General features: G+C 40.6%; 1 protein-coding gene across 1 annotated transcript in view; it reads left to right on the top strand.

Moving 5' to 3' along the window:
• Nucleotides 1–20,818, top strand: part of ccdc141 (coiled-coil domain containing 141) — a 131,066-nt gene that overhangs the window by 23,674 nt on the left and 86,574 nt on the right. The window contains exons 7-8 of the mRNA XM_059966774.1: nucleotides 2,006–2,200; nucleotides 14,415–14,587. Of these exons, the coding sequence (XP_059822757.1) occupies nucleotides 2,006–2,200; nucleotides 14,415–14,587 (368 nt within the window). The remainder of the gene's footprint in view (nucleotides 1–2,005; nucleotides 2,201–14,414; nucleotides 14,588–20,818) is intronic.

Here is a 20,818-nt window from a genome sequence, read left to right as displayed (position 1 = left end):
AGCAGTGGCCAATACCAGAAAATATCTATTCAAAGTGCATGGAATAAAGTTTAGAAGAGATGTCAGAGGTAGGATTTTTATACAGAGCACTGTCAGTGCCTGGAACACACCGCCTGGGTAGGTGGTAGAGGCTGATATAATAGAGACATTTAAGGCCCTTAGATAGGAACATGGGCTAAGAAAAATGGAGGATTTTGGGTTGAGTGGGAGAGAAGGGGTTTAAATGAGGAGTGTGTTAAATATGGCAGAGCTACACTGTGGACCAGAGGATCCATACTGTACTTTTGGTTCTGTGTTCTAACTTTTAATCCATATCATCTCCCTGGCATGAAGTAGTTTTGAAACACAACATTTCTTGAAATTTTTAGACCAAGATACCCAAGTGAAACATATACATGTTTGTTTTATTTTAAAAAAGACAAATTGAAATTTAATCATTAACTTCGTTGGAGCTTACTAAGTAGGTACTTTGCTGTCACGTAATGTATTTATAAAATGTGGAAAGAAGCGTTATCATTCTAGGTAAGTATTTTACAAATACATAATAACCTTTCATTGTTCAATTGTGAACTGATTTGGGATCAAAGTCATTGAAATTGTGTCTGCATTCACAGCCAGGTTTCACTGCAGGGTAATTGTCTGCAAGTAAGCAATTGCCTTGGGAAATGGAAACATTTTGTTGCCAATAGTGTGTTAGTTGCTAAATTAATGAACTATTGACACCCAATTTTCACTTGAACTTTTATGTCGTCCCATTCCTTGTGCTTCCTGGAGTTTATTAGCGAAAGCAAGTGGATAACCAGGATCAGAATATAATTTATTGTCACTGGCTTCTGAAAAGAAACAGCTGCCAGTAGGTACTTGAGCCCTCAGAGCTGCATTTTAAGCTGCTTGTGGGAAAAGGGTTTTAACAGTAAACGTGCTGCGAGTTACTTCACACACTTTGGAGGTCCTGCTAACATTTCAGTTTCAAATAAATTGCTACTTAAGAATGGCAAGGGAGCATCAATATTACTTTTTAGATGCAACATGTACAACATGCTGGAGGAACTCAGCAGGTCGGACAGCATCTGTGGAAGCGAGCAGTCAACATTTCGGGCTGACACCCTCCGTCAGGACTGAAGAGGGAGGGGGCAGGGGCCCTATAAAGAAGGTGGAGGGAGGTTGGAAGGTGCCAGGTGAAAAACCAATCAGAGGAAAGATCAAGGAGTGGGGGAGAGGAGGCAGGGAGGAAATAGACAGGAAAGGTGAAGAAGGAATGTAAGGGGAACGCACTATGTAATAGAAGAAGACAAAATCATGAGAGAGGTGATAGGCAGCTAGAAAGGGAGGCAGAGTGAAACTGGGATGGGGGAAGTGAGGGGGAGGGAATTACCGGAAATTGGAAAATTCGAATTCAAGTTCCTCCAGCGTGTTGTACTTTGTGTATACTTTATAGATGAACTGTTCTGACATCAGTCAAGTTGAAGATGCTGTAGTCCATTAATAATATACAATAACAGATGCTTAATATGATAAGATGTCATTTTATAAAAGCAAAATTATGTTTGACAAATATATTAGCATTTTTATTTGAGGAAGTAAATAGCAAGGTAGATAAAGAAGCCACCAGTGTTTGTACTTTCCAAAGGCTTTTAATATGATACCGCAATAAGGATGGTTACATAAATAAAATGCTCATGTTTTTCAGTTAATGTTCCAGCATGTAAGTTGGTTGTGGAGTTGATCAGCATGTAAATGAGTGTAGTTAACACAACAAATAAATGGGGTCATGGGACTGATGAAAATACTTTGAGAACTGACATGGAATCAGTGGATCAAATGGGGGCTGTCTTTACATTTTTACTGGAAATAATAGACAATATAATTGTTTCAAAATAATCACTATTTTACATGCTTTCTGGTCTGTAGTATGGGATATAATGTTAACATAGTTATATATATTTCCAGATGTTTTCTCTGTGGCTTTAGAAAGAAACACAAAATTTTAACCATTTTATTGCAGGAATTCACCTCACTAGTTGAAAGATTAAAAGGTGAGGCTGACGAGATGTTGCTTAATGCAGAGATCACAGAAAAGGAACAGATGGGACTTCAAAATCAGAAAATGCAACTGATGTGTGAGGAGTTTTGGCTCCTCATGAAGGATCGAGTTGTGTTGCTTCAAGAGGCATATGATTTTTTTAGAAGTGCAAATAAGGTCAGTTTTGATTTGTGGCCATGTTAACATTTGTGTTTTATTCATCCAAGACATCTTTACATAACTTGTACTTTTGTTAGGAAGATCAATTGATATTTACTGTGTTCTATTTTGGAAGAAGGATAAAGAAAACAATGTTGATAAAATTACATTGAAAAATCTCTTTCATTAATAATACTGAACCAAATCAAATCAAATTTGACCCATTGCCTGCAGCATCCATCCACCAGAGCTATCGATGGATACCAAGGAACAATTATGACAGCCCTCTGTACTCTGGAGATTTCCATTGTTGTGTGGCCCTCGAGGCAAGTAGCTCCCAGGTGGTGCCCTAGGAAATACCCTGATGGGAGGCAAAGCAGTGGGCAGAGCTTTGTCTCCTGCAGGGCCAACGTTGTAATTTTGAATTCCTTCAGCATTTTGTGTGTGTTGTTTGAATTTCCAGCAGCTGCAGATTTTCTCTTATTTGTGATTGTAACTTAAAAGGTTTTAAATGTGTCAGCATTTCAGAGACCTTTAGGAACTAAATCAACTTAATCAAATAAATTACTTAATTAAAATGCATCAATTAAACGCACGAAACACTTAATAACCTACTTCTCCAGTTGGAACTCTTACAGTACTCTACCAGGCATGACTGGTTTTGGATCTGAGAAATGAATTCTCTCACAACTCGTGTGTTACTCTGTGTAGAGTCCAATGATGAGTGGATTGGTAGACTGGTATCTATCATTAAGCAGTCTTGAATTGCAGTATGTCTGCATTAAATCTAGGATCTGTATGTTGTGGAGCAGTTTGCTGCTACTGTCACTACACAATGTGGATACCATCAGGAATTTTGTTGTATCATACAGTATCTCTGCATGATGCTTCATCTGGAAATCTACATAATGCATAAACATTTCAGGCAATTAACTTTTGTGAGGGCTGAGAACGTATGGGCACAACTCATTCACCTCTGTGAAAAATATCGGAGAGTTCCAAGTACCCCGTAGAAGTGTAGTGACCCAGGACATACAATTCTCACTTCATTTTCATCAATTTTTCATCCTAATTTAGGCAAAGGCACAAAGAAAGCTGGACCAGCATTCCCCAGTGAGCCAATGCGGAATCTTTCAGATCTCTGATTAGTAGTTGGAGAATTATGTGTTTTAGACGATGAGAATACAGTCATTTGAGCTTGCATCAGGTCCTATAAAAAATATAGGGCTGGAGAGGCAGTTTCTATAAGAACGTAATTGTTTATATTGCATCCAGGATGCTAACTGTGTGTTCATGTCACAGCTTTTTGGCTTGGCTGCTAGCCAGTTTGGTCATCATCCAGATGATAAATTGTGAAGAAATGATAGCTAATTGGCAATAATGTATTAGTTGAAGTCAAGATTTGCCTGGTCATCCTTGTTCCCTAATTATTTTTGGTCTTCCAAAACAATCTGTGCCTCTATAAATACTTGCAGTCTTATTCTGAGGTTTAAAGTATGTAAGCCATTTTAGACAACCAATTCAGTGACTGTTTAAATCAAACCCATACTACATACTGACATGGATACCATCTCATACCAATGCCAGTGAAACTTGATTGTGCCACTGTGGTGAACTACATTTACCTGTCTGGACACGCCCCCCCCCCCCCCCCCCCCCCCCACTGACTGCTCCTGTGGCTCTCCAAGATGTTTTGTGGTGGGCTCTGGCTGCTGACGGTGCTTTCTTCCAGCTAATAAAAGCCTATCTTGACTCACGTCTCTGAGAGTTATTGATGGTGCATCAGCCACTCACACCAAATCAGTTTCTCATATTTGTTTGGTTATGTTACTTAACCTATTGACCCATTGCTTCATTCATCATTATACTTTAATCCCTGAGATCTGGACCAAAATTTGTGTTCATACACATAAAATGAGTTTGAAGATTTCATCCTTTATTTTCTCACACTCACACCTTCCCGTATAAATATAAATCTGTTTCACTCAATTTACTCTTATCTCTGATCTGCTTTCTAAATGTATCTGAGTATCACAATAAAAATGCAAATTGTCATATTGATTTTATGATACCAGGAGAGATGCTTGCTGGTTCCCTAATGTGGATCAGGAAGTTGCAAGCAAATGAGCAAAAATATTAATCAATTATAAAATAAATAGAAGAAAATAATTTTGAGGGTGCTCAGAAAATCAGTACAGTGCAATTCAATCGATATAAAGTTTTGAAAATCAATTTGTTTTTTATGAAGCTGCTTCTACTACATTCCTGCTGTCCCACAGTGTGCTGACAAATGTTGGTGTCTTCTGAATTGCCCGGAGTGGGATGAAATCTTGCTGCAAAGGGTGGAAGATGCTGGGATTGCATCTGACACATCAGAAGCATGTACCTCAGATGAAGTATATGCCTTTGCTGAGGTGCGAACCAAGCAAACTGGTCAATGCCGTAACTATTTGTAGAGCATGGCAACCAGCTTCTGTGAATAAACTGTGAGGTGGTCCGTTGCTTCAGAACAAATGACACATTGCTTCTCTGCCACCATAGTATTTTCATCACAACCACTTTTTTTGACATTTGTGTTTGCAGTATTACAATAATGCCCACAGAATACTAAGGATACTAAGGGTTCTTTTAAATATATGAAGAGTAAAAAGAGTGACACGGGTAGATATAGGACTGATTGAAAATGATGCTGGAGAAATTATAATGGGTAACAGAGATGGCAGAGGAACTAAATGAGAATTTTGCATCAGCCTTCACAGTGGAAGACATTAGCAACATACCTGATGGCCAGGGGTCTCAGGGAATAGAATTAGGTACAGTCAAGATTACTAGAGAGAAAGTCCTTGGGAAACTAAATGGTCTAAGGATAGATAAGAGGTGCACCAATGGGTTCTGAAGGAGATGGCTTTGGAGGTTGTGGAGGCATTAGAAATGATCTTCTAGGAATTAATAGACTCTGGCATGGTTCCAGAGGACTGGAAGGTCGCAAATGTAATTCCGCTGTTTAAGAAAGGAGGGAGGCAGCAAAAAGAAAATTACAGACCTGTTAGTCTGACATCGGTAGTTGGAAAGTTATTGGAGTCGATCCTCAAGGACGAGGTTATGAAATACCTCGAGGTGCATGACAAGATAGGCTCAAGCCAGCATGGTTTCATGAAGGGAAGATCCTGCCTCACCAATCTATTGGAATTTTTTGAGGTAATCTCAAATAAGATTGACAAGGGAGAGGCTGTGGATGTTGTGTATTTGAATTTTCAAAAGGACTTTGATAAGGTGCCGCATAAGAGGCTGCTTAATAAGATGAGAGCCCATGGAATTACAGGAAAGATATTGGAATGGGTGTAGAATTGGCTGATAGGCAGAAAGCAAAGGGTGGGACTAAAGGGATCCTTTATCCTGGTTGGTTGCTGGTCACTAGTGGTGTTCTGCAGGGGTCGGTGTTCGGGCTGCTTCTTTTTACACTCTATATCGATGATGTAGATTATGGATTAAATGGTTTTGTGGCTAAGTTTGCGGATGACACCAAAATAGGTGGAGGAGCTGGAAGTGTTAAAGAAACGGAAAGGTTGCAGAGAGACTTGGTCAGTTTAAGAGATGGGCAAAGAAATGGCAGATGAGATACAATGTTGAGAAATGTACGGTTGTACGTTTTGGAAGAAGAAATAATCGGGCAGATTATTATTTAGATGGGGAGAAAATTCAAAAATCAGAAGTGCAAAGGGACTTGGGGTCTTCGTGCAGGATACCCTAAAGGTTAACCACCAGATTGGATCGGCAGTAAGGAAAGTGAATGCTGTGTTGGCATTCATTTCAAGAGGAATAGTGTATAAGAGTAAGGAGGTGTTGATGAGGCTCTGAGGCAGTGGTAAGACCTCATTTCAAATACTGTATGCAGTTTTGGGCCCCTTATATTAGAAGGGATATACTGATGTTGGAGAGAGTTCAGAGAAGACTTATGAGGATGATTCCCGGAATGCAGGGGCTAACATTTGAGGAGCGTTTGTCAGCTCTTGGACTGTATTCATTAGAGTATTGAAGAATGAGAGGGGATCTCATAGAAACATTTTGAATGTTGAAAGAGTTGGACAGAGTAGATGTGGAAAGGCTGTTTCCCTTGGTGGGTGAGTCCAGGACAAGAGGCCACAGTCATAGAATTAGAGAGTTCTCATTTAAAACAGAGATGATGAGAAATTTTTTTAGTCAGAGGATCGTGGATTTATGGAATTCATGCCACATACAGCTATGGAGGCTCGATCATTGAGGGTGTTTAAGAAGGAGATTGATAGGTATCTAATTAGTCAGGGTATCAAGGGATATGGGAAAAAGCCGGAAATTGCAACTAGATGGGAGAATAGTTTAGCTCATGGTGGAGTGGCGGAGCAGACTAGATGGGCCGAATGGCCTACTTCTGCTCCTTTGTCTTGTTATCTTGTGGTCGATGTCCCCCTTTAACCTTTGACAGCCCTCCACACTATCCACAACACCCCAAGCTTTGTGTCATCAGCAAATTTACTAACCCATCCCTCCACTTCCTCATCCAGGTCATTTATAAAAGTCATGAACAGAACGGGTCCCAGAACAGATCCCTGAGACATATCACTGGTCGCCGACCTCCATGCAGAACATGACCTGTCTACAACCACTCTTTACCTTCTGTGAGCAAGCCAGTTCTGGATCCAAAAAACAAGGTCCCCTTGAATCCCATGCATCCTTATTTTCTCAATAAGCCTTGCATGGGGTGCCTTATCAAATGCCTTGCTGAAATCCATACACACTACACCTACTGCTCTACTTTCTTCAATGTGTTTAGTCACATTCTCAAAAAAATTCAATCAGGCTCGTAAGGCACGACCTGCCTTTGACAAAGCCACGCTGACTATTCCTAATCATATTATACCTCTCCAAGTGTTCATAAATCTTGCCTGTCAGGATCTCTTCCATCAACTTACCAACCACTGAAGTAAGACTCACTGATCTATAATTTCCTGGGCTAACTCTACTCCCTTTCTTAAGGAAACAACATCTGCAACCCTCCAATCCTCCGGAACCTCTCCCATCCTCATTGATGATGCAAAGGTCATTGCCAGAGGCTCAGCAATCTCCTCCTTCACCTCCCACAGTAATCTGGGTTACATCTCACCTGGTCCTGGAGACTTATCCAACTTGATGCTTTCCAAAAGCTCCAGCACATCGTCTTTCTTAATGTCTATATGCTCAAGCTTTTCAATCCACTGTAAGTCATCCCTACAATTACCAAGATCCTTTTCTCGTAGTGAGTACTGAAACAAAGTACTCATTAACTATCTCTGCTGTCTTCTCCGGTTCTATACACACTTTTCCACTGTCACACTAGATTGGTCCTGTTCTCTCACATCTTATCACCTTGCTCTTCACATTATTGTAAGTCATCGATAAATTGAACCTGCTGTTGAGTTTCATCATCAATGCCTGCCTTTACTATAGGATAGTACTGGGAAATATTCGGCTTTCACAACTCCATTGACTGAAGATAGTGTGCTGTAATCAGGTATGTTGCCAAAGAAACTTGGATTAGCAGACTTTGACTGTAAGATCCTTCCTCTCGTCTGCTTTGTTGAACAAACTGACAATTCTTGGAATGTGGTGCCTTACCACACACAAATACAGGTATTATTTGAATACTACAGCTTGATACTAAGGTTTGGGTAAACTAGAATCTACAAACCCCATTTCCAGAAAAGTTGGGATATTTTCCAAAATGCAATAAAACCAAAAATCTGTGGTATGTTAATTCACGTGAACCTTTATTTAACTGACAAAAGTACAAAGAAAAGATTTTCAATAGTTTTACTGACCAACTTAATTGTATTTTGTAAATATACACAAATTTAGAATTTGATGGCTACAACACACTCAACAAAAGTTGGGACAGAGTTAAAATAAGATTGAAAAGTGCACAGAATATTCAAGTAACACCGGTTTGGAAGATTCCACATTAAACAGGCTAATTGGTAGCAGGTGAGGTATCATGACTGGGTATAAAAGTAGCATCCATCAAAGGCTCAGTCTTTGTGCCAAAGTTTGTGAGAGAATTGTTAGTCAGTTCAAAAGGAACATTTCCGAATGCAAGATTGCAGAGAATTTAGGTCTTTCAACATCTACAGTACATAATATTGTGAAAAGATTCAGAGAATTCAGAGACATCTCAGTGCGTAAAGGGCAAGGTCGGAAACCACTGTTGAGTGCGCGTGATCTTCGAGCCCTCAGGCGGCACTGCCTAAGAAACCGTCATGCTACTGTGACAATTATAACCACCTGGGCTCGGGAGTACTTCGGAAAACCCTGGTCACTTAACACAGTCCGTCGCTGCATCCAGAAATGCAACTTGAAACTGTATTACGCAAGGAGGAAGCCATACATCAACTCTATGCAGAAATGCTGGTGAGTTCTCTGGGCCCGAGCTAATTTCAGATGGACTGAAAGACTGTGGAACCGTGTGCTGTGATCAGATGAGTCCACATTTCAGCTAGTTTTCGGAAAAAATGGGCATCGAGTTCTCAGGATGAAAACGACCATCCTGATTGTTATCAGCGATAGGTGCAAAAGCCAGCATCTGTGATGGTATGGGGGTGCATTAGTGCCCACGGCATGGGTGAGTTGCATGTATGTGAAGGAACCATTGACTCTGAGGCGTATATTAGGATTTTAGAGAGACATATGTTGCCATCAAGGCGACGTCTCTTCCTGGGCCGTCCATGCTTATTTCAGCAGGACAATGCCAGACCACATTCTGCAAGGGCTACAACGGCGTGGCTTTGTAGACACAGAGTGCGTGTGCTTGACTGGCCTGCTGCCAGTGCAGATCTATCTCCTATTGAAAATGTATGGCACATCATGAAGAGGAGAATCAGACAATGGAGACCACGGACTATTGAGCAGCTGAAGTCTTATATCAAGCAAGAATGGACAGAATTTCCAATTGCAAATCTACTACAATTAGTATCCTCAATTCCAAAACAATTAAAAAGTGTTATTAAAAGGAAAGGTGATGTAACACAATGGTAAACATGCCTCTGTCTCAACTTTTGTTGAGTGTGTTGCAGCCATCAAATTCTAAATTTGTGTATATTTACAAAATGCAATTAAGTTGGTCAGTAAAACTATTGAATATCTTTTCTTTGTACTTTTGTCAGTTAAATAAAGGTTCACGTGAATTAACATACCACAGATTTTTGTTTTTATTGCATTTTGGAAAATATCCCAACTTTTCTGGAATTGGGGTTTGTAGAATGTAGTCACAACAGGCTGAACAGTTTTTAATTTGATTAGTTTTCTGCTCACAGGGAGATTGGTAGAAGTGAGGTGCAAGATTGCAGTATGAAAAATTGAGAAAGGTGTCAGGGCTGTGAGACAGCTTTGTTTGATACTGTGCTTCGCTGAGAATTATTCTACTGTAGACCTGTTGGTTAGTACCATGGAGCTAATGAAGTAATGTTAGGCTGTGTTCTATTTCACTTGGAGTGGAGGAGGGTCAGGAATATCTGATTGAGCTATCTAAATCATGGGAGGCACAGAAAGGGTAGATAGTGAGAAGCTTTCATCTTTTGCAGTGATGTATAAAATTAGAGGATTTGTGTTTCTGGGAAGGTGTAGGTAGTTTGAGGAGGTTCTGAGGAAGGTAAAGTGGAAAATGGGATTAGTATAGATGGATTTTCGATTAAATGTATGGATATGGTGGCCCATTGGATCTGTTTCTCTGCAACTCGAAGATAAGAGCAGCATCAAAATTTAACTGTGCCCAGTTAATGGCCCATTGGTCAGAGTTATTTCTCCGACTGTTTAACCAGTTTATCTTTTAAACCCCATAGTTAAATCCATTGTTTTTTCAACCCAGTTTCCTTTACACAGATACATCCAACATAATTTGTCAAATATTTCAAATGATGGATTATATTTTTAAAAATATCTTTTGGTGATATTACCTCCTGAGGAAGATTGCCCTTCTTTATTTGCCATGGAGAATCATTAATTTTAAACTAGGCACAATTGTTTAAGTGATGCAAACCACTTTTCATCCCTGTTATTTTCTAAAAGGAAGTCACTGTTCACAGAGTGATAAGCACATCAACTATTTCAGGCAGAACATGTGTTCTTGTGAGTAATTTATACCTTTCTAAACAATAATTACCAATTATACTTAATCACCTCACAGACATGTTGGCTAATATACAAGGTATTTGAAGATATTGTGAACTCAGTGGTTGACAAATGCAGCTTTCACACTTTATTTAGTGGTTTAATGAGTTACAAATGGAGGATTTCACATGCAAAGACAATATTGAAAGACGTTCATTTCATTCCAGTCTAATAATTTAATGATCTGTTTTATTCCACATCATTAGCAAAGGGTCATTTCTGGGTAACAGATTTGGGTAAACCATCCAGTACATATTGTGACCAAACAAGATTAAGCAACGAGTTTCTTTAATGTTGTAATATATTGTTACTAAATGCATACTTTTAAAGCATTTTTCAAATTTTGTTTTTGACTTATCATGGATAATACTGCATTACCACATGAAGTAAATAAAAAAGATTATGCACTCTAGGGCTCTGGTTAGTCCACACTTGGAACACTGTGTTCAGTTCTGGTCACCATTTTATAGGAAGGATGTGGAAATTTTAGAGAAGGTGATTTAGAGAACGTGTCTTACGTGGAAAGGTTGAGTAAGCTTTGGAGCAAAGGAGGGTGAGGTAAAGTTGTATAGATAGAAGCCAGCACCTTTTAACCCAGGTGTATTAATACCAGAGGACGTCCTTTTAAGATGAGTGAAGGAACGGTTAGGGGAAATGTCAGAAATAGATTTTTTTTACACAGAGTGGTAAATGCCTGGAATACCCTGCCAGATGCAGTGGTAGATACTGATACATTAGGGACATGATTTGGATCAGAGAAAAATGAATGGTTTTGGACTAAGTACGAGGGAAGAGTCTGATTGATGGTGGAATAAGTTAAAAGTTTGGCATGATTTCATGGGCGAAAGGGCCCGTGCTGTGCTGTGCTGTTCTAAATTCTATGACAATTAATAGTTAGTTGTTGGTGCTATTGAACCCAGAGAAGTAATAATCTAGAAATGTAATATCTGGAATAAAAAACAGAAATAGTAATCTTGATCATGATTTCAATACAGTCATTGTCACTGAAGTGGCAGTGATGAGCAAACTAGTGTGCCTAAAGGTAGACAGATTCCCTGGTCCTAACAGGATGCATCTCAGGGAATTGAAAGAAATAGCAGAAGTTATAGCAGATGTGTTTGTGGTAATTTAACAAAAATTCGCTGGCCTCTACGCAGGTCGCGGCTGATCGGAAGACTGTGAATGTAAAACCAGGAATGTAGCATACAGTGTGTAAAAGTGGTTCCATCAGGTGGACACAGGATGGGTACTTGAAGGCTGGTCCTGTTCGACAATCTTACTTGAGTTTTTGAGCACAAGTGGATAGAGTGGAACAGGTGGATATTGTATACTTGGATTTCCAGAAGGCGTCAATAAGATGCCGCATAAAAAACTTATCCATAAAATAAGGAGGTATGGAGCTTGAAATAACGTATTAGGATGGACAGAGGATCCATTCATCAATAGCAGGCAGATTGAATTAAAGCCAACAAAAAGTAGTGGCTACAGCTCATTCCATCATAGGTAAAGCCCTCCTCACCCTGAAGCACATCTACACAGAGCATTGTCACAAGAAAGCAGCGTCCATCATCAAAGATCCCCACCACCCAGGGCATGCTCTCTTCTCATTGCTGCCATCAGGAAGAAATTACAGGGGCCTCATAACCCACACCACCAGGTTCAGGAATAGTTATTGCCCCTCAACCATCAGGCTCCTGAACCAGACGGGATAACTTCACTCAACTTTACTTACCCCATCACCAAACTGCTCCCATAACCTATGGGCTCACTTCCAAGGACTGTTCATTGTACATTCAATAGGTTTCAATAGATACATTTAATGTCAGAGACTTGTAGGCAATATATTGAAAAGCGGCCGGTCTTGAGGCCCTGAGAGCGGGTCACATTCCTGCAAAGAACAGAAGTCAGAGTGTAACTCTTGGTCAGGGTCTTGATATTTATTGCTTATTTATCATTTGTATTTTTACAGTTTGGTGTATTGTGCACAAAGGTCATCTCTCCATCGTGCTGGGTGTGGTCTTTTATCGATTCTATTCTGTTTCTTGTATTTACTGTGAATGCCCACAAGGAAACAGATCTCAGTGTTGTATGTGGTAACATGTACTTTGATAATAAGGTTACTTTGAACCTCTGAACTTTAAACTTTTTTGAGACTTGGGATAAAGGGGTGTTTCTCGGGTTAGCCATCAGCGGTGAGCAGAGTGCCGTGGGGATCAGTGCTGGGAAAGGCTGAGTCCATGACCAGATCAGCTGTAATCTTATTGAACGGCGGAGCCCGGTGGCCACTCTCACTCCTATTTCTTACGATCTGAAAGTGGTACAAACATATGCAATAGGTTCACATATGAGCTTTGGGAAAAAGACCTGTCATTGTTACTCAATGTGTTGTGTGAGTTCAAATACACAGCAACGTGGTTGATTTAAAACTATCCACTGAAATGATCAAATACCACTGGTTCAAGAAGGAATCTCACTACAATTTCTTAGAAAGAAATTAGGCATGATAAAAATAGATTCGCACCCCGATAGACTGATCTTGCTATGTTCTTTGAATTTAAAAAAAACAGCTACTTAAAATTAAACACAAATTCTGCAGATGCTGGAAATCCAAAGCAACACACATAAAGTGCTTGAGGAACTCAGAAGGTCAGGTAGCATCTATGGAAATGAACAGTCAGCGTTTTGGTTCATGACCCTTCTTCAGGACTTAAACTGATTTGTCAGTGATTACCCACCTGAGTATATAGTACATTTGTGGTTTTCCTGAAATTTTGATCAATCATCCTGAATAAGGTCTATAATGTATGGTATGTATATGTTTACAGAAGAAATTGGATCATTTATCTTTTATCTTTCAAAGCTCATTTTCAATTTCTTTGGTTTTAGCGAGAATTAAAATTGTGCCTGGAAAACCAAATGACCAGTGTAATATAATTTATTATGATTTTTATAATACTGTATGAATTATTATGAGTGAAGTGTAACATCATAATAAAAAAAATAACATGAAGTGGAAAGCAAAGCAATCAGAACTGTTAATTAGCCTAAATGAGAAGACAGAACTTTGAAATTCCTGTTTGCTGATGAAGTGAGTGAGGTTGGGTTTTATCCCCTCCCCTCCTCTTGGTGTTGATATTTCCCAAAACCCCAACTTGCATTTGCCCATTAATTCCAGGTAAAGGTCTGACCACTTGCAGAGGTAATAATTCAATCAGAATAAGTTAATGAAATCCCATAAAATAATATTTTGAAAGCTCATTAAAGAGATACCAAATAAAGTAAAAATGCGATTAATCAAAATAGGATCAAGCTGAATATCAGGTGCAAGACATAAGCTTTGCACACTGGTTTTCTTGGTACTTGTATGTTTTCCAATAGTTACCCTCTCTTCTTTCACTAGCCAACATACATACAGTAATTCTAGTTTTGAGTGAATGAATCTGATGGGCCTTACAACTACTGCAATATGATTTTGCAGCTAGAAATGGGTCTCATCATTAAAGCTAATAACATGGATTGAAATCTCTGAATATTCTGTACTTTAGTTACTTGATAACTGTGGTGAACTACATATAACTGTCTGGACACCCCCCCCCCCCCCCGCTGACTGCTCCTGTGGCTCCTCCCACGGACCCCGGTATAAAGGCAATTGGAAGCACAGCCCCGGCCTCAGTCTCCAGGATGTTGTGTGGTGGTCACTTGATGCTTGTTCTTTCTTCCAGCCAATAAAAGCCTATATCTCGCCTCAGGTCTCTGAGAGTTATTGATGGTGCATCAAAAACGAAAAGAGCTTTATCTACTTGAACCTTTCTTAAGTGATAACCATGAGAAGGAAAGCTTTTGGCTATATAGCAGCTTTATATACCTCAATGTTATCTGAAATTCACAATAAAATTTTAGAGTTGTTTAAAAGCAACCAACTAATACTGCAATACATAAGTATCACCATGTTTTCCATGTTAGCTAGAGGCTTTCTGTTTACCTAAATGCTTGTTGTACGTTTGTACATCCATGTATGATGTAGAGTAGTTTACTGATATTGTGTTTCCATTGAAAGGGATTTGATGCACTGGGAGGCATAGAGAATAAGTTGAAGCAACTTAATACGAAGACACTTAGTTTGCCAGAACTCTCTAAAGAACATAAGACTCTGGGCCTCGCAATTGAGGATGCAACTTCAGATGCTCTACTGAAGGGGGAAATGCTCCTGAATAAAGCTGACTCTCAGAGGTAAGGAATGGATTACAGTAAATGTTGGATTTAGAATGCACAAAATTCCAAGTAAATTATCAGTGACTGGAGATTTTCTTACATACAGAACAGTCGTAGTCACATTTTGTGTGATGTTGATTAATTGTACAAGTTGTGACATCGCAATTAGAAAACAGTCACTCAAGAAGACTTTTGCTTCCCTAGATATTCACCAGATCTCTTATGTGTATTTTGCAATGCTTACCTTAATATGTTATTCATTTTCATTATTGTATTCTACATCCTAAATGACCTGACGTTCTTATTTCGGTTGATAGTGCTTTGCCTTATAATTCCTATGGTGCCATCATAGATTGATTATTTTTAATATTTTTGAAAGTCCTCAAGGTTTCTCCATGTTGATAATATGCAGAGAATACTACCTCTCATAGGACTGTTTTAATACTCAAGAACGGGTTAGTTTGGTTTTGGAGTGATGGAGTGGAAGTGTGGGAGGAGTGCAGAATCTTGGTGGTGTGAGCGGGTAGTGTAGTGATAAGGGAAACGATGAGGAATACACTCTCAAAAAGGTTGCATTCAACTACATTTTTTTTAAGACTTTCTTAATTCTAATTATAAACTCAGGAAATCCTGCAAATGCTGGAAATCCAAAGCAGCATTGTGGCACAAGAGGAGGCCTTGGCCAGACATGTTGAAATGGGAATCAGAATTAGAATGTTGGGCTACCGGAAAGTTCCGTTTTGGCGGATGGAGCGGAGGTGCTCGACGAAGCAGTCCCTCAGTTCACACCAGGTGTCATCAACGTAGAGGAGGCCACATTGGCAGTATTGGATGCAATTGACGGTCCCAGCAGATTTGCGGGTGAAGTGTTGCCTCACCTGAAAGGACTGTTTGGGGCCCTTATTAAAAGTGAGGGAGGAGGTAAACGGGCAGGTGTAGCACTTTGGCCACTTGCAGGGATACATGCCAGGAGTGGATTTAGTGGGGAGAGACGAGAGAGTCACCCAGGGAGTAATCCCTGCATGTTGGTCCGTGGCCTCCTCTTGTGCCACAATGAGGCCACCCTCAAGGTGAAGAAGCAACACCTCATCATGTCCGGGTAGCCTTCAACCTGATGGCATGAATATAGATTCCTCCATCTGGTATAAAAATAATCGCCCTCCCCCCTTTCTATTCCCCACTCTGGAATTTACCTCCTCTCACCCGTGTATCACCCACCTTGGTGCATCTCCTCCTTCCCTTTCTCCTGTGGTCTACTCTCCTTTCCTATCAGGTTCCTTCATCTCCAGTCTTCACCTTTCCCACCCACCTGACTTCACATGTCACTTCCTAGTTATCCTTCTTCCCCATCCACCACCATTTTATTCTGGCATCTTCCCCCTTCCTTTCCAGTTTTGAAGAAGGGTCTTGGCCCCAAATATCAACTGATTGCTCATTTCCATGGATGCTGTCTAACCTGCTGTGTTCCTCCAGCATTTTGTGTATATTAATTTTAATTAACCATTTAACCATATAATCATATAACAATTACAGCATGGAAACAGGCCATTTCGGCCCTTCTAGTCCGTGCCAAACGCTTACTCTCACCTAGTCCCACTGACCTGCACTCAGTCCATAACCCTCCATTCCTTTCCTGTCCATATACCTATCCAATTTTGCTTTAAATGACAATACCAAACCTGCCTGTACCACTTCTACTGGAAGCTCATTCCACACAGCTACCACTCTCTTTTATTACTTTTATTTTTAACTATCGCTAACTTTTTTAGTAAATGGTGCTGTGAAGGCTAGGATCCAGAGAATAGATGTAGTGTATATGGATTTCAGCAAGGTGTTTGATAAGGTACCCCATGCAAGGCTTATTGAGAAAGTAAGGAGACATGGGATCCAAGGGGACATTGCTTTGTGGATCCAGAACTGGCTTGCCCACAGAAGGCAAAGAGTGGTTGTAGACGGGTCATATTCTGCATGGAGGTCGGTCACCAGTGGGGTGCCTCAGGGATCTGTTCTGGGACCCTTACTCTTTGTGATTTTTATAAATGACCTGGATGAGGAAGTGGAAGGATGGGTTAGTAAATTTGCTGATGACACAAAGGTTGGGGGTGTTGTGGATAGTGTGGAGAGCTGTCAGAAGTTACAACAGGACGTTGATAGGATGCAAAACTGGGCTAAGAAGCGGCTGATGGAGTTCAACCCAGACAAGTGTGAGGTGGCTCATTTTGGTAGGTCAAATATGATGGCAGAATATAGTATTAATGGTAAGACTCTTGGTAGTGTGGAGGATCAGAGGGATCTTGGGGTCTGAGTCCATAGGATGCTCAAAGCAGCTGTGCAGGTTGACTCTGTGGTTAATAAGGCATACGGTGTATTGGTCTTCATCAATCGTGGAATTGAATTTAGGAGCTGAGAGGTAATGTTGCAGCTATATAGGACCCTGGTCATACCCCACTTGGAGTACTGTCACTACACTATAGTCACCTCAGTACAGGAAGGATGTGGAAACCATAGAAAGGGTGCAGAGGAGATTTACAAGGATGTTACCTGGATTGGGGAACATGCCTCATGAGAATAGGTTGAGTGAACTTGGCCTTTTCTCCTTGAATCAACAGAGGATGAGAGGTAACCTGATGGAGGTGTATAAGATAATGAGAGGCATTGATCATGTGGATAGTCAGAGGCTTTTCCCCCAGGGCTGAAATGGCTAGCACAAGAGGGCATAGTTACAGAGGAAATGTCAGGGGTAAGTTTTTTACGCAGAGAGTGGTGAGTGCATGGAATGGGCTGCTGGCGGTGGTGGTGGAGGTGGATACGATAGGGTCTTTTAAGAGACTCCTGGATGGCTACATGGAGCTTAGAAAAATAGAGGGCTATGGGTAAAGCCTAGGAAGTTCTAAGGTAAGGACAGGTTTGGCACAGCTTTGTGGGCCGAAGGGCCTGTATTGTGCTGTAGGTATTTCTATGTTTCTAATAAGTGCCTGGCCTATTTACCGTCAAGAAAAAGCTTGGACTATTTCCCATTGTTCAGTAAGCTCTTTCACAATAATCCTCTGACCTGTACCTGAACCTTGTAGCTTAGAAAACACATTTTAGAACTGATTCCATTAATTACTTTGGAAGTATTTACATGGAAATATTAATTGATAGTATTAAGAAAACTACATGAGGTTCTGCTGAAGACCTGAGGTGTATTCACAATCAGTGCAAAACATCAAAAAAGGTGCTGCTTGATCTAAGAATTGGCCAGATGTGTGAGCAGATCTGGCTTATCATATAATATCTTTTTAAAGCTTGGGACCGGGAATGTGGCAAGGACTGGGATCTTCCACCTGTTCTTAACTCCTGCATCCTCTTGCCTGTTCATCATTGATACAATCACAAAGAAGGCCAGAGACCATACTTCATTAGGAATATGAGGGGAGTTGGTACTTCACCAAAGGCTCTTGTAAATTTTTACTTGAAAACAAATCAAAACTGCTCAGAAAATAACACTGTAAGACGCGCTTCTAAAGTAACTAGAGTTCAAAGTCAAAAAACGGGACCTTCAATCCTTTATTATGAAACCAGCAAAGATGAAAAATTTGTAGCGATAAATAACTAACAAGACTAATGATATGGCAAAATTAGCATTCTAATTAGCGTGACTGAGCAGTTGAACTAAATTAACAATTTTAACATTATGGAGAAATTAATAATCAACAAAAAAAAAATCACCCTCCAGCTCAGTCCCCGGCTCCAACTAGACAAAATCTGAACTAAGCATGAATATGTAACTGTACTCATTTGCGACTACCACGTCCCAACCCACATGCAAATTACCCATAATAAACATAAACACAAAATACAACACAGACGGACAGCAAATAGATACATGGCTAATCCCAGCCCCTAATTATTACATTACAATAATTAAAACTACATACTACTAAAAATAGGAGACAATGAAATCTTCAAGAACAAACATCTTAACATTCATGCAATGCCCTCTTTCTTCTTTCAGTCAATTTCTGTAACCTCTGTTACCAGCATTAAGCCCGCTACAGAGTGATCTTTACCACCACTCTCCGTCAAGTCAGTAACACAAGTCAAAGACATAAAGTGTCCTCAAAGCTCTGCCTCCTGTAGAAGATTGATCTGGGTTATAGGCCTGTCCACACAGCTGCTCTTGGTCTTGTTGTGCACCTGCTGCACAATTCCCCTATATCTGGAAAGACTTGAATGGCTCTTCCCACGATCCATGAATTTTGAGGGGCTGTTGTCAACTACAAGTACAATGTCTTTTGGGAGAAAATTGCATTTTATACCTGACCATTTCTGACATTCCTGTAACTGTAGTAAATACTTCTTGACCCAATGTTTCCAAGACAAGTTTGACAACTATTGGATGAGCATTAATATCTCCCTTTTGGAATTTTCCTGAAGGTAAGGATGCTGAGGTCTTCAAAAGCAACAACTGTTGGGTGCTAGAGCTTCCAAATCATTGGGATTGGAGAATGATTTAATAATTAGATAAACATTGATAATACCCTCCACTTCACAAAGGACTCTGCAGAAACACTCTTCGTCACGATTCTGTACCTTTCATGGTGGAATTGTAGATCTTTCGTACAGAGCTGATCAACCTCTCCCATGTTTCTCCATGAGGTGAAACAACTGGGTGGGTTAAAATCCATTTAGTTCCTTTTTAAAGAAGGATATCTCTGGTCCGCGACTAATTCCACTTCTGAATGGCTTCTCCCAACATACACTCAGCCCCAGGAAAGTTTGTCGCATTATCAAAGCACGGAAAACGCACCTGCCCTCACCTTGCTATAAAGCGTCGAAGTGCATTCACAAAGGCATCTGTGTCTAAACAAGATGCTACTTTGTATAGTTAGACAGGTGAATATGACCCCATTCCTCTTCACCGTGTCCAAAGAAGTTCACTTCTACATGTGTTAATGGAGGTTCATCTGGAAATATCTTTCTCTCCAAAGAATAGCCAGAGAGTGAATCTGCGGAATTCTCTGCCACAGCTTGCTGTGGACGCAGAGGTTGATAGATTCTTGACTGGTCAGGGCATGAAGGGATACAGATGAGCTGAGAGGAAAATTGGATCAGACATGCTGAAATGGCAGAGAAGACTCGATGGTCTAAATGGCCTAAATCTGCTCCTATATCTTATTGGTTTATGGTCTTATAAAATACCCTTGTTGTTCTTCATCCAATCAGATTGAGTACAGCAGGATAGTCAATATAACATAGAAATACAGTTGTGTCAGTGTGAATTAAACAGTCTGATGGCCTGGTGGAAGAAGCTGTCCCGGAGCCTGTTGGTCCTGGCTTTTATGCTGCGGTACCGTTTTCCAGATGTTAGCAGCTGGAACAGTTTGTGGTTGGGGTGACTCGGGTTGCCAATGATCTTTCAGGCCTTTTTTACACAGCTGTCTTTGTAAATGTCCTGAATAGTGGGAAGTTCACATCTACAGATGCGCTGAGCTATCCGCACCACTCTCTACAGAGTCCTGAGATTGAGGGAAGTACAGTTCCCATACCAGGCAGTGATGCAGACAGTCAGGATGCTTTCAATCGTGCCCCTATAGAAAGATCTTAGAATTTGGGGGCCCATAGCAAACTTCTTCAACCGTCTGAGGTGAAAGAGGAGCTGTTGTGCTTTTTGCACGATACAGCCAGTATGTACAGACCACGTGAGATCCTCAATGATGTTTATGCCAAGGAACTTAAAGCTGTTCACCCTCTCAACTCCAGATCCATTGATGTCAATAGGAGTTAGCCTGTCTCCATTGCTCCTGTAGTCTACAACCAGCTCCTTTGTTTTTGCAACACTGAAGGAGAGGTTGTTTCCTTGACACCACTGTGTCAGAGTGATGACTTCTTCTCTGTCGCCTGCCTCATTATTATTTGAGATTAGGCCAATCAGTATAGAGTCGTCAGCAAATTTAAATAGCAGATTGGAGCTGTGGGTGGTGACACAGTCATCGGTATACAGAGAGTAAAGGAGGGGTCTTAGGACACAGCCCTAAGGGGTACCTGTGTTGAGGATCAGAGGGGCAGAGGTGAGGTAGCCCACTCTTACCACCTTGTTCGGAGAAAGTGTAAACCACACACACTCAGTTAGGGGTTCCCAACCTGGAGTCCACAGACTCCTTGCTTAATGGTTTTGGTCCATGGCATAAAAAAGGTTGGGAACATCTGTGCTAGGTCCATAGCACCCAGGTTGCTAGACCTGTGAGGTGGTTACAGCTCTTGCTG

Source organism: Hypanus sabinus, chromosome 4 (assembly GCF_030144855.1).
Source record: "Hypanus sabinus isolate sHypSab1 chromosome 4, sHypSab1.hap1, whole genome shotgun sequence".
Lineage (NCBI taxonomy): Eukaryota > Metazoa > Chordata > Chondrichthyes > Myliobatiformes > Dasyatidae > Hypanus > Hypanus sabinus.
This window is presented reverse-complemented; position numbering and strand designations above follow the sequence as displayed.